Consider the following 12,932-nt stretch of genomic DNA (forward strand, 5'->3'; position numbering starts at 1 on the left):
ACCTGGGCAGCACTGCTCCTCTCATGGCCACTCAGACTAGCTGCGGCTTTGGAGGTAGAGAGTGAAGACAGGCTAGTCCCAGGGCTACTGGCCTCTCCTCTCCTCTCCTCTTTGGCTTTGGCTCTAGGTAACCAAGGTGCCCACACTTGGGCACAGTCAGCCTGGGGCTTGGGCTCCAACTGAAACGGTGCTGGAGGGCCAGCCTGAATGAGGCTGCTACCTGGGCTAGCTCGGTGACTGTATCAGCGTCCACTGTTGACATGTCCACGTAGCACTTCCCGGGGCGGATCCCCTGCAGCACACCACTGGGGCCCAGCACCAGCTGTGGGGACACAAGGGAGAAGCAATAGCCCAGGCTCCCAGCCAGATGCCCAGGAGCCCCACAGCCCCACAGATGTTAAGGTCAGAATCCTGCTGCTTTTTTGGCTCATTTCCCAATTAGGAGCTAAGTATTAAGGCTGAAATGGGAAGAGCAAGTAAATAAGCAAGGGAAAGAGAAGTATTTCTAGTATGTTCCCATTTCTCTTCAAAAAGAATATATGTGTTTCTTTTTATTAAAAACCTTCCATTTAAAAGATGGAACCTGAGTATTTATTTTGGGGGGCTTCTTTGCATTTACTTGGATTAAGACTAGTCACCAGCTAACAAGATGACTACTGCACTTGAACTTTTAAAACATACAAATAACAGTGACAGCTAAACACAGAACTTGGCACATGGACCAAGGGCACACCCAGCCCCAAAGCTTCCAGCTCACCAAGGATACATGGCCAGTTAGGAACCATTTTAGCACGGACCTCAGGGACCCTAGTAGTTTTCATTCTTTGTTCCGAACTAAAGGAAGTCGGTATTCAATTTATGCCAACACCCTTCACAAGGGGAGATGGCCCCCAGATGGGAAATTCAACCCTCCCACACGCAGACACTCACTCGGTGTGCAGGGGAGAAGGGGAGGAGGCCAGCCAGCTTTCCTGGCCACAACCTGAGACGCTGAGGGGAGGGAGGGGATCCTTACGTCCTTGGCTGCCTTTGGATCCGACACACAGGCAAAGGTGATGTCACAAGTTGAAACAACTTCAGCGGGGGTTCTTCCTAGGCGGGCCCCCTCCTGGATGAACAAATCACACTGCAAAAGTCACAGATCCTAAGGTGAGCCGCAGGCAGTGCACAACAAACACACCCGCAGGCCAGAGACACGGTGCCTGGTCCTCTTGCTTGGCCTCCCAAGGCAGGAGGCTGAGGCTGGGAGCCGCAGACACCAGAGCTGGCGGTCTGATGTCTTGAGCGAAGTGGATGGGGCCCTAAAGACTTGTCTCATTTGTGTTTTTGCATACCTGGTGCCTAGAACAATGTTCTACTTCACAGTAAGCACAGAGCAAACGTCTGCTGAAGGTTTCCTGTTTGAAGAACAGGATGTGAACAGAACCTGTCTGCAGCCCTCTGCGGCTGTCCTGGCTGTGGCAAAACCTGCCCAGTGCCCTGAGCTATTGGCACTGTGCTGGGGAAGCTGGGCTGGGAGCCTGCCATTCCTTCCTGAGATGTCTCGGGGGTCTAAAAGCACTAACTTTTCTTTTCTGAGGATCAAAATCACCCAGAACATCTCATAATAAAACACTTCATTAATATTTTGGTATAGTTCCTTTTTCCAAAGGCATTAAAAAAGTAATTAGAATAATTTGAACCTACTACTTTGAATATTTTGTATGATTTACATTTATCCATACTGTAGTCTTTCACAATTATTGTTTATAATGGATGGCAGCAGAATATTCCATCAAGAGATATACCTGAGGGCCGGCCCCGTGGCTTGGCGGTTAAGTGCGCGTGCTCTGCTACTGGCGGCCCAGGTTCGGATCCCGGGCGCACACTGACGCACCGCTTCTCCGGCCATGCTGAGGCCCTGTCCCACATACAGCAACTAGAAGGATGTGCAACTATGACGTACAACTATCTACTGGGGGGGCTTTGGGGGAAAAAAAGGAGGAGGATTAGGCAATGGATGTTAGCTCAGAGCCGGTCTTCCTCAGCCAAAAGAGGAGGATTAGTACGGATGTTAGCTCAGGGCTGATTTTCCTCCCAAAAAAAAAAAAAAAAAAAAAAAAGAGATATACCTGAATTTACCTAACAGCTCCCTTGTAGTTTGATGTCTGGACTGCTTTTAATTATGACTCCAACAAATATCCTTACGTACAATACATCTCCTCTATGTTTTGAATTTAGGTTTCCATAGTAGAATAAAACAGGCTCCAAATAGTTTTAAACTTCTTAATAAATGTAGACAAATGGCTTTCCAACGGGGCTGTGTCAGTTTATAATGATCACCAGCAAGGTCTCAAATCACCAGCACTGAGTACATTATTTAAAAACAACAAACAGGCATCCATTAATACGTTAAAATTTTGTCCTACCTGATGATCTAACCAGCCAAAAACAGCAACTTTATGTTTGATATATTTTGATTACTCTTGATTACTGAACTTTTTAAATACCTTTATTGTTTCCTCTTTTGTGAACTATTTTTTATCTTTGAATTATCAAATTGTGTGTTTAATAAAATCAACATATTATCCTTTTCATATTATATTTGCTTTAAGCACTTTTAGTTGGCATACTTTTATTTACTTTTGTTGTGGGAGTATCATCAAAAACTCCTATTTTTTCTTTAGTGATTTAGATTGCTTCTAGGCTTAGAAAATCTATTAGTATTTAATTTTATTTTCTTCCGGTTTTTCCTTTTGAAAAACATAATTCAGTAATCTATTTGGAATACATTTTCGCACATGGTAGGAAGTGATTAGTATTTCCCCAGAGTTCTAACCAGTTGTCCTGAACATAACCTATGACGGACCCTTTCTGTCTCATTGCCCGCAGCGAGCCCTCTATCAGAGAAGGCCCACGCCGTCCAGTTCACCCGCCGGGGCTGCGTCTTGATTGCAGTGCACACCCACCTCGGCCTTCCAGTGTGTAGCTTTATATTATGTTTTAACCTTTGCTTGGGAGAGAGTTCCTCATTACTCTCCCTTCCCCGAAAGTTTAAAAATGTTTCCTCTTTACTATTCTAGAAGAACCAGAGAATCATATTATCAAGATTTTTTACAAAAATTCCATAGGGATTGTGGTAAGGATTAAAGGGCTCTTTAAAGATGACATTTACGAGGCCGGCGCCCTGGCTTAGCAGTGAAGTGCGTGCGCTCCGCTTCTGGCGGCCCGGGTTCGGATCCCGGGGGAGCACCTACACACCTCTCGTCTGGCCATGCTGAGGCGGTGTCCCACATACGGCAACTAGAAGGATGTGCAACTGTGACATACACCTATCTACTGGCGCTCTGGGGAGAAAAAGGAGGACCAGCAATAGATGTTAGCTCAGGGCCGGTCTTCCTCAGCAAAAAGAGGAGGGTTGGCATGGATGTTAGCTCAGGGCTGATCTTCCTCCCCACCCAAAAAAAAAAAAAAAAAGATGACATTTACTACATACTTTGTGCCAGGCACGTTGCTGAGTACCTTAACATCATCTCATTTCATCTTTACACCCCCCCTGGAAGCAGGGCCGTTTTTCTGCTGTCATTACTTGACAGACAAGGACTCTGAGGCTTAGGGAGATAAACCATCTTGCTGAAGAGGGTACGCAATAGAGCTGTGACTTGGATTTAGGTCTGCCTGATGCCAGACCCAAATTTGTAACTACTTTGCTCTACTGCCTTCTCATAAACTAATCTGAAAAGCATGGCCATGTTTATAACATTTAGGCTTTCCAATCAAGAAACCAGAATGATAAGAGGCACTTCTATCAAAGGACAATGTAATTACAATGCAAACCCTCTGATTCTCCCAGCGTTCTGCAACTGTGCATGTCTACATTTCCTGGTAACCCAAGCCTTAAATCACAAAATAGCCTGCTGATGGGGCTCTGAGCTCTTGTTCCTAGCTTAGGTCCCCACAGTGCCTACCAATGCCCAGTACCTGAAGCCCAAATCCCTCAGCACGGCCTCAGTGCCCTTCTCCCCAGACCCATTTCAACTCTCTCATCAGTTCCTTGTTATTCTTAAGAAGGACTTTGTTTTAGCAAAGTGAATTTTTCCTTTGCCTACAACATTTTTGTTAATTCAGATCCATCAGCTCCGCCACCCCCTTCAGCGATCACACCTCACCTCGCCTCTCCCCTTGCTGCACACACAGGGATGCTCACCCAGGCATTTCCCAAATACATGCTCAGCCAGACCCTGTTCCTCAAGAGGCTGGTCCTTTCTCAGTCTCGCCTCCTTTGTTCCTGGCAACAACAGTGCTTTTGTTTTCTGGTTCTCGGACCATGGTTCTTCACCTTTTCTTGGATGAGACCTCGATGGGAGCCGTGGCCTCTCTCCCTTACAAGAGGTGCACATTCACACACTTGGAATTCTATTTCAGGGCAGGCCATGGAAGCCGTGGACCACTTTAGGTTAAGAACTTCTAAACCTGTCCTATCCAATATGGTAGCCCCTAGCCATAGGAGACTATTTAAATTTAAGTGAAATAAAATTAAAAATTCAATTCTTTAGTCGTACTAGCTAGATTCAAGTGTTCAAGAGATACATGTGTAGACAGAGAACATCTCCATCGCTGCAGAATGCTCTAATGCACAGCACTGTTCATACAATCCAAACGACAGAATACAGTGCAGTCACTGAAAAGGACGAAGCAGATCTATCTATATGCACTTCATTATCAATGAATTCATGATACATATACACACATTGTGCATGGAAAAAAGGATACAAAGAGATATGGGTGTTTTTAAATGTTTAGTTTTTATAATAACATCCTGAGCTTACATATCTATAAGTCTACCTGCCTGAACTAAAAGCTTGGCTTCTCCTCTGCTGCATGCAGAACACTGAGCGCAGACAACAGGAAGAGAATCCTATCCTCAGTTACCCCAACTCCAAGGGTCAAGGCTCCGTCCCACCCCACCTGACAAGCACCATCTGCGAATGCTTACTTTCTCTGCAGTCCGGTTCCAGACAGTCACCGTGTGACCCATTTTTAGCAAGTTGGAGACGATGCCACTTCCCATGAGGCCAAGGCCCAAAAATCCTATCCTGAAAGAGAGAGAGACTGATTAGTCTGGGGCAGAGTGGGTGGGACAGGGGAGAAGGTGTCCTAAATGCAGCAGAGGCTTCGCTGCCTCATACACCTGCAAGTGGGACCTCAGACCAGGAACACCGCCTGGCTGCGTGACGGCACTACCATCACAGAGTGAATGGTAGTGCATGCAGATTGCGCCTTTCTCACTATGCCATTGTTTAAAAGTGTCCTCAATTTAAACGGGCGTTTCTAAACCCTCGACTGCTACAGAAAGAAGTATGACTTATATGGTTTAGGACAAGTCTTCCACACTGCTTCCTTGCTGCTTTGATAGAGGGTTGAGCTTACAATTCCATGACAGCGAGAACGTGGACATTTGTGTTCGGCTCTTGCAACAGTTTCCTGATCAGCCACCTCGAGTGCTAGGCCTTCAGATGCCACTTTAAAGCACGTCAGGATCTGTAACAAGCCACTGAAGCAACACGTGCAGAGCCAGCCCCTTCTGCAACCGCAGGAATCAGGACCACAGTTTTCAACTCGCCCCTCCCGCTCTACACCCAACACTACCTCTGCATTCTTCCTGCTGTCAGCAGACACGGGCCTTGTCCCTCTTCTTCGAGCTTCCCCGGAGCTCTGGAGCACATGAATTCTTCCCATGCCTGCCTTCTCCTGAACCTCTCCCATTACTGCTCTCCACTGGCCCGTCCTTCTCTGCTCTCCACCACACCCTTCCAACTGCAGACCCACGAGGATCCTTCTGTGGCTAAAGCACTCCAATGGATAGTACGTTCTGCCTACCTTCACTTCCTACAGCCTGCTCCTTCCCGCAACCCCCAGAGCTTGGAGGCTATTAGCTAGCACTGCTATTTCTACATGCTTTTACAGATGATTTTCTCTCACCCAAAGGCCTTTTCTTGGTTCCTGCACTTCTTTCTCTCTCCTTGCATGTGACATGGCTAAACGATGCCTCTTTCTTCATTTCTTATTATACCACGTTCTAGTTTTTTTTTTTTTTAAGTTTTTTTTTTTAATTTTATTTATTTATTTTTCCCCCAAAGCCCCAGTAGATAGTTGTATGTCATAGCCGCACAGCCTTCTAGTTGATGCATGTGGGACGCGGCCCCAGCATGGCCAGAGAAGCGGTGCGTTGGTGCGCGCCCGGGATCCGAACCCGGGCCGCCAGCAGCGGAGGACGCACACTTAACCGCTAAGCCACGGAGCCGGCCCACCACGTTCTAGTTTTCAACTCAGTTTCCTCCCAACCCTAGACACCCTCTGCAGCTTCTCCACTCTGACCCGCATTATCTTTGCGGTATTTTCCGTCTCCTGGGAGTCACATCGGCAGCCACCTTTGCAAAGTCGCTCTTGTAAGATGTTCCCCCAATCCCTGCTGGAACAGGCACTTCCTATACGCTCTGTCCCAGCCTGCTCGAGGTTATTTGAACCAAATGTTGAAAGTGGTTCACCTTCCTCACAAATGGCACCCTTGCCCACCAAGTTTCAAGCCGAAGCTTTACAAGGAGACCTTCTGTCATTCTCAGGTCTATGGGTAGCGCAAGCTTTCCCTATGATTCTAAATCAGGACAGACTAACTCTCTTTCCTTTTCTTGGTGTTCCAGCACACCCAAGCAGACCTGGTGATGAAGCTTCTGGATTTTTAACATGGCAACTGACAATCTTTCATGGTGTCTTGACATAGGATGGAGAATGTGGACTAAGTGGGCTGGGTACAATGCAGCTGGTTCACTTTGTAGTTGGCTTTACACTCATGTTAAAAAAGGGTTTAACTGAGGGGCAATAAAAGCCTTGGATGAAAGCACTGGGGCTCTGTCTTCAGCCCCATCCTAGTCTTTTTCTTTTTAGACCAACACAATCCTCATTAAATTAATCGGTGACGCCCATCTCCCTTTTATTAGCACATAACATGCCTCTACGTCCTCCACTCTACAAAGGGAAGTTCACCCAAAATAACTGGTAAAATCAGTGATTTCAACAGCACAAAAAATTACAAATAAAGTAGAAGACGGACTGTTTTTAGTCTGAGAAAGTATCATATGGAAGACACAATGGGAAATTGAGACTTGGCCATCTTGCTCAGGAGAATGCTCCTTCTTAGTAAAGAACCCTTTTCATCAACACAACTCTGCAAACAACTGGCCGACAGAGTTAAGGGCAAAGCCGAATGTGGGCGCAAGCTATGGTTTGGGGACCACAGTTGAGCCTTTCCACCTGCCTGGGCAGGACAGGGAGCAGCCGGCAGGCACACGAAGGACCAGGAGGCAACAGCAGGGAGTGCTGGCGAAGGCAGGACGACGGGCTTTACTCCAAATATCTTCACACGCCCTCCGCCAGCCAATTTCAGGGTTTTCACCACAGTTCTATGAAGCCAGTGGTTCTCAAAGTGCAGTCTCCTGACTAGCAGCTGCAGCATATCCAGGAACTTGTCCAAAATGCAAATTATCAGACTCTGCCACAAACCTACAGACTGAAACCTTGGGGGTAGGGCCCAGCAATCAGTGCTTTACAAGCGGCCCTCCAGGTGATTCTGGAGCACGGCAAAGTTTGAGAACCACCGAACCGAGTATTCTCTGCTCAGAGACTCACCAGAGAGCTAGGGAGCCAGCCCACTGTACATTTATAGCACAACTTCTGCTGCCTGCAAGTCAATTTACTCCTGAATTATTATCAGTAAGAATGACAACTCCCCCCCACCTTTCCATTCAGTCCCAACAACGGCTGGGACAGAGCCCTTTAAGAGTCCCCTTGGGGTCCCCCCACCTCCAGCAGAACCAGAGCCCCAGGAAGCCCTTCCACCAAAGGTCCTACTTTTTGTCTGTGGGTGTGATGCTGCCATTCACGGCCGTGCTGTCTGCGGCCTGGATGGAGGTGGAGCCGGTCTCCTGGGGAAAGGAAGCACAAGTCATCAGGTCAGTGTGCCCGCGGCGAGGCCCCCAGTGAAAGACAAAAATGGCAAGGTGTGCAGCCTACATACCTCCTCACATATTTTCAACTTCTTTGTGATTGCCTGGTAACAGACAGCTGGCTAATAAAGAAGGGGGGAAAAAAGACTGCTTATTAAACTGAACGTTTAACCACTCTTCATTATAATTTCTGTAAAAGGTTAGGCCTAAAGTGGGATGTTATCATCAAAAACTTATTTGCTGCCAATTTTATCGAACTCCAAATGTCACACTAGAAAGTTAACACAGATTACCTCATTCAGTTCCGCACGCAACCCTGCAAGGCTCTTTTGCGGACGATGACACTGAGACTCAGAGGCATTAAGTCATGTGCCCAGAATTAGAGCTGGTCAGTGTAACGGGGCTCGGAACCCAGATCTGTCCAACTCCAAAGCCACACCGTATCAGCAGACCCTATCAGGGCTCAGCCTAACTCACAGGCTTGTAGACACTTTGGGAAACTTTCCTTCCACACCCCGAGGGCTCACAGAGACTCGACCAGCAAGCCTGAGAATGCGTCTCCCCGGCAGCATGGGCCACCTCATGGGTGCTGACACTTCCCGAGGTTTGGTTTTTGCCATAGACTCTGAAGGCAACCACAAATGTCTCCACCACACAGCTGCTGAGTTTTAAAAGCGTTTTTCCGTTTATCTGTTATCTTAACAACGCCTGAGTCACAAGTGGGCCTCTGTGACTTTCTGACTAGCTGCTCTGGGTAGCGGTGCAGGCAGAGCCTAACTTTTCAGACTGGTAGGGCAAGGTTCCCATGGAGCAGCACTCCCCACGAGGCCAGCCCCCAAACAAGGACAAAGAGCAACTCACTTTCTCCGTTTGGCTGAGCAGGAAGTGATGGAAATGAGGGTCTGCATCTTTAACAGGCTGAAACCAGAAAATGAAACCAGAAAATGAGTCAATAAAACAAGTTATCTTCCACCAAAGGTCACTTCCTTCTGTCTGGTAACTGGACTCTCCTCGGGCTGAAACACCCCAGAATCTGGTCTCGATTCTACAACTGCCTGGAAACTCTTCTCCCATTGTTGGGCTAAGCCTTTTGTAAACGACCCCTGTTCCAGCTAGAGGAAAACTGGCTTCAAGTGGGAAAGAACAGATGTTTCTGCCGGGTTGGTACACAAATTATTCCAATAAAACTGTGGGAAAATACTTAAAAGGCATACTAGTATTTTTAAAATCCAGCATTCACCAGTCACTTCAGATAACCCAGCAGATGAAGCCAAAGCAATTCTCAGGACTCTTTTCCAATTTTAGTTTTGGCCTACTTGTGTCTGGTGCCAGACCCTAGAGTGTCTCGTCTCACTGAGGATCGATATTAACAGAAATAAAGTGTTAATGACTGCAGGACTTTCAAGGGCTTTTCACAATGAGGCAAGTAACAGGGGAACGGTGCATCTAGACCAAGGATAAAACAATGTGCGACTACTAAACATCAGAGTTGCGTATACAGACAGTGAAAGGGTGTTGACAGAGTATCGAGTGAAAAAAATCTGCAGAATGATCTCACTTTCGTGGAAAAAACCCTATTCCCGACAATAAAAACTACACATGGGTATACACTTATATAAATGATGGTCAAGTGAGTGTACCAATGGGTCTAGAATAAGTTACATCAAACGTTAACAGTCAGCACCCCTGAGAGCGGAGACTTGCACTTTTTACCTCATACACCTCTTACTGTTTTGCAATTAAAAAAAAAAAAAATAGCCTCATACACAGGAAAAGGGGGAAAAGGAAAAGCGCACCACAGTCAGGCCAGGAGAGCAGCTCTGAGGCTGGCTTGTCCTGGCCCAAGGGACAGCTCCTCACCTCGCTCACAGTTGGCTGCCATTTAAATGCGGCCATGGGTCCGGCCATCATCCCCTTCACAGTACTAGACTCGGGGATGGTGAGATCCTACAGAGGGAAAGGCAGATGGTCAAGATGCGGCGGCCACCTCAGCAGCGATGTCTTCCTGTCCCCAATCAGGGAGCACCTCTTCACTGCTCTGCTTCCTTTAGTCACATTCAACCTCGAACTAATCCCCCAGCCAGCTCCATGGTCCTAGCATCATTTCGAGCTCAAGTCCCCAGGCAGTTCTGAAGACTGTCCATCGGGAGAAACAAGGCAAGTTCTTGTCATCACAGAGTGAGAGTCTTTCTTCTCTGTTCTTGAAATAACAACATGTGTTCTTGTGCCTAAACTTCACAAGGGTGGAGGTAACTGGAAAGCCCAACTAGGGTCTGCAGTGTCATCAGCAGGTCACAGAGAATATTCCTTATGGCGAATAACGAACATGAAGAAAACAGTACTTATTTCAGAAGGAATTCACCATATCTCAAAAAAACTAAGAAAGCCACATGGTGCTGATGAGGAAATCTGCCCAACATTTTATAGCTACTAAGTGACAAAGCCAGAACTAGAACTCAGGTGATCAGGAGCCAAGAGCCCCACTCTCTCCCCAGACTGACACAAAGAAGAGGACCAGCAGAACAGGGGGTGCTTCTCTTCACCAACGGCCCAGCCCACACCTGTCCAGGGCAAAGGGGCTGTTCCAGCTTTATAACTGGGCTGCTGTCATCCCCTTCACTGATTTTACCTCATACTCCCTTTCCCCATTTGCCATCTTGCCCACGGTGGCCCTCCTGCCATTTCTATTTCAATATCTAATAGGATCTTGACATGCCCCACTGAACTCCTGATTTCCCCTACCCAAACAGTTCCTCCCACAGTCTTCTCAGTCTTAGAAAACAGCAACTCTATTCTACCAGGCCAAGATCTTTGGAGTCCTCCTTGATTCCACCCTCCCCTCTCCTCTAATCCACTGGCAAATGGTATAGCTTTACAATGGGAATCTGCAACCCCTTCTTCTCGCCACCCCCACTATTAACACCCAAGCTCAGGCCACCACGGCCTGTCACTTAGACTGTCGCAAAATGAATCTCCTGTTTCCGCTCTGGAACCCTACAGTCTAGTCTGTACACAGCTGCCAAAGTGAAGCATGTCATTTCTCTGCTAAAACTGGCTTTCTGTCTCACACAGTAAAGCTAAAGCCTTTATTACTGCGGCCTATGGGACTCCACATGTTCTGCAACCCCCACTCCAGGCTAATCTCCGACCCCTTGTCCTGTTACTTTCTCCTCCCTCACCACTCTCCAGCTCACTAGCACCCCCTTGGCCCTCCACCCTCGGATCCCCAAACACACCAAGCATGCACCTCGCCTGCCCCAGGCTTTGCACTGCTGGGAATGCTCTTCCAACAGTTTTGGCTCACACACTCACTTTAGGTCTCTGTTCAAATGTCTCCCTTTCAAGGTGCTTTCCTTGACCTCTCTGTATGTTCCCCTATTAGAATGTCATGCTGATGATGACTGTAATGAGAGCAAATGCTTTCACAGGGCTTACTATGTGCCAGACATTACTACAAGCACTATTTTATATGTATGTTCTGATGTAATCCTCACAACCTCATGAAATAGAACTATCATCATCTCCATCTTACAGAGGAGAAAACCAAGGCACAGAGAGCTGAAGTAGCGTTGCCTACGGTCAGTGAGCTACTAATTGGCATGGTAAATGAAATTTAAACCCAGGGGATTTCGCTTCAGGGTCTACGTTATTATAAGCAAGTTCTACAAAAGCAAGAAGTTGGCCAATTTTGTTTACTCTATATCCCATGCTGGAAACCGTGCCTGGCACACAGTAAGTGTTCAACAGTTACTGAAGAAATCAACAGGAAAGAGGCCTTGTCTATCTTTCATGCTGCTTTATCTCTAGACCCCTGGCCTGGAGCTGTCTGATAAGCATCTGTTGAATACGAGGTCTGGGGGAAAAAAGAGGCATAGTGCAGTACTGCTCAAAAGAATTTTCTGCCATGACGGACATGTTCTATGTCTGCGCTGATACTGTAGCCACTAGTCACATGTCACTATGGAGCACCTGATATGTGGCTAGTGTGACTGAGAAACTGAATTTTAAATTGTATTTAATTTAAATTAATTTAATGGGCCGGCCCCGTGGCTTAGCGGTTAAGTGTGTGTGCTCCGCTGCCAGTGTCCCGGGTTCAGATCCCGGGCACGCACCGACGCACTGCTTCTCCGGCCATGCTGAGGCCACGTCCCACATACAGCAACTAGAAGGACGTGCAACTATGACATACAACTATCTACTGGGGCTTTGGGGGAATAAATAAATAAATAATTAAAAAAAAATCTTTAAAAAAAAATTAATTAATTAATTTAAATGTAAATGGTCACTCATGCTAGGGGCAGCATAGCTCCATTGACTTGCCTAAGGCCACGACGACAGAATGAGAGTAAGGCAGAGAACACAGCTCTCCATCGTTGCTCTCTGCACTAGCTTGGGATTTTAGGGGAGCCATGGGACCGATAGCTCTCTGCTGTCAGGGGATTTGTGCCCAGAGTTGTGTTGCGCAGCCCAGGACTGGGAAACAAGAGCCCCAGGGAGAGGGTGAGATCGCGTCTCTCAGCATGGCTCTCGCACCAAAGACTAGACACAAACCCAGCCTTTGCCTGTATGTAATTAATACCTCCGCCATCAAGGTCAGCCTTTTCCACTAATCCTCATGGGACAGGGGATTACGGCCCAGAATGGCAATCATCCAGGGCTTTGCCCAGTTATCAGCCTAGGCTACTGCTCTGTTTCAGAGAGGAGCTCACCATTCCACTGACAATTACTATAGCAACACACACACTCTTCTTAGACCAGAGGCTATATCAGATGATAAAATGCACCAAAATTCGAAGCCAGGCACAGATTCCCTACATCCCTAAAGGTGCTTAATTAAGACCAACGTCTTAACTGAAACGGCCATGTCTGCCCTGCACCACTAGCCAAGCTCTTTCCTCTCCTGCTGACAAATCCTTCACTAGAGGCCAGGCCATGCATGAAGACCGTGCA

At 47.2% G+C, this 12,932-nt stretch overlaps 1 protein-coding gene across 3 annotated transcripts in view; it reads right to left on the reverse strand.

Moving 5' to 3' along the window:
- The window catches only part of GLYR1 (glyoxylate reductase 1 homolog), a 35,019-nt gene that overhangs the window by 7,879 nt on the left and 14,208 nt on the right, over nucleotides 1–12,932 (reverse strand). For 2 of the 3 annotated variants that reach the window (XR_015556487.1, XM_004438096.3), the window contains exons 6-12: nucleotides 9,843–9,929; nucleotides 8,844–8,900; nucleotides 8,054–8,104; nucleotides 7,888–7,961; nucleotides 4,976–5,075; nucleotides 1,016–1,126; nucleotides 221–322 (exon numbers count right to left, since the gene is read on the reverse strand). Coding sequence is in view for 2 of the 3 variants with exons in the window: in XM_004438096.3 (XP_004438153.2) it covers nucleotides 221–322; nucleotides 1,016–1,126; nucleotides 4,976–5,075; nucleotides 7,888–7,961; nucleotides 8,054–8,104; nucleotides 8,844–8,900; nucleotides 9,843–9,929 (582 nt within the window). In the remaining variant the exon portion in view is untranslated. The remainder of the gene's footprint in view (nucleotides 1–220; nucleotides 323–1,015; nucleotides 1,127–4,975; nucleotides 5,076–7,887; nucleotides 7,962–8,053; nucleotides 8,105–8,843; nucleotides 8,901–9,842; nucleotides 9,930–12,932) is intronic. The other variant, XM_014793473.2, reaches the window with a different exon arrangement.

This window comes from Ceratotherium simum, chromosome 26, assembly GCF_057802395.1.
Source record: "Ceratotherium simum simum isolate JZ-2026a chromosome 26, ASM5780239v1, whole genome shotgun sequence".
NCBI classification, from domain to species: domain Eukaryota; kingdom Metazoa; phylum Chordata; class Mammalia; order Perissodactyla; family Rhinocerotidae; genus Ceratotherium; species Ceratotherium simum.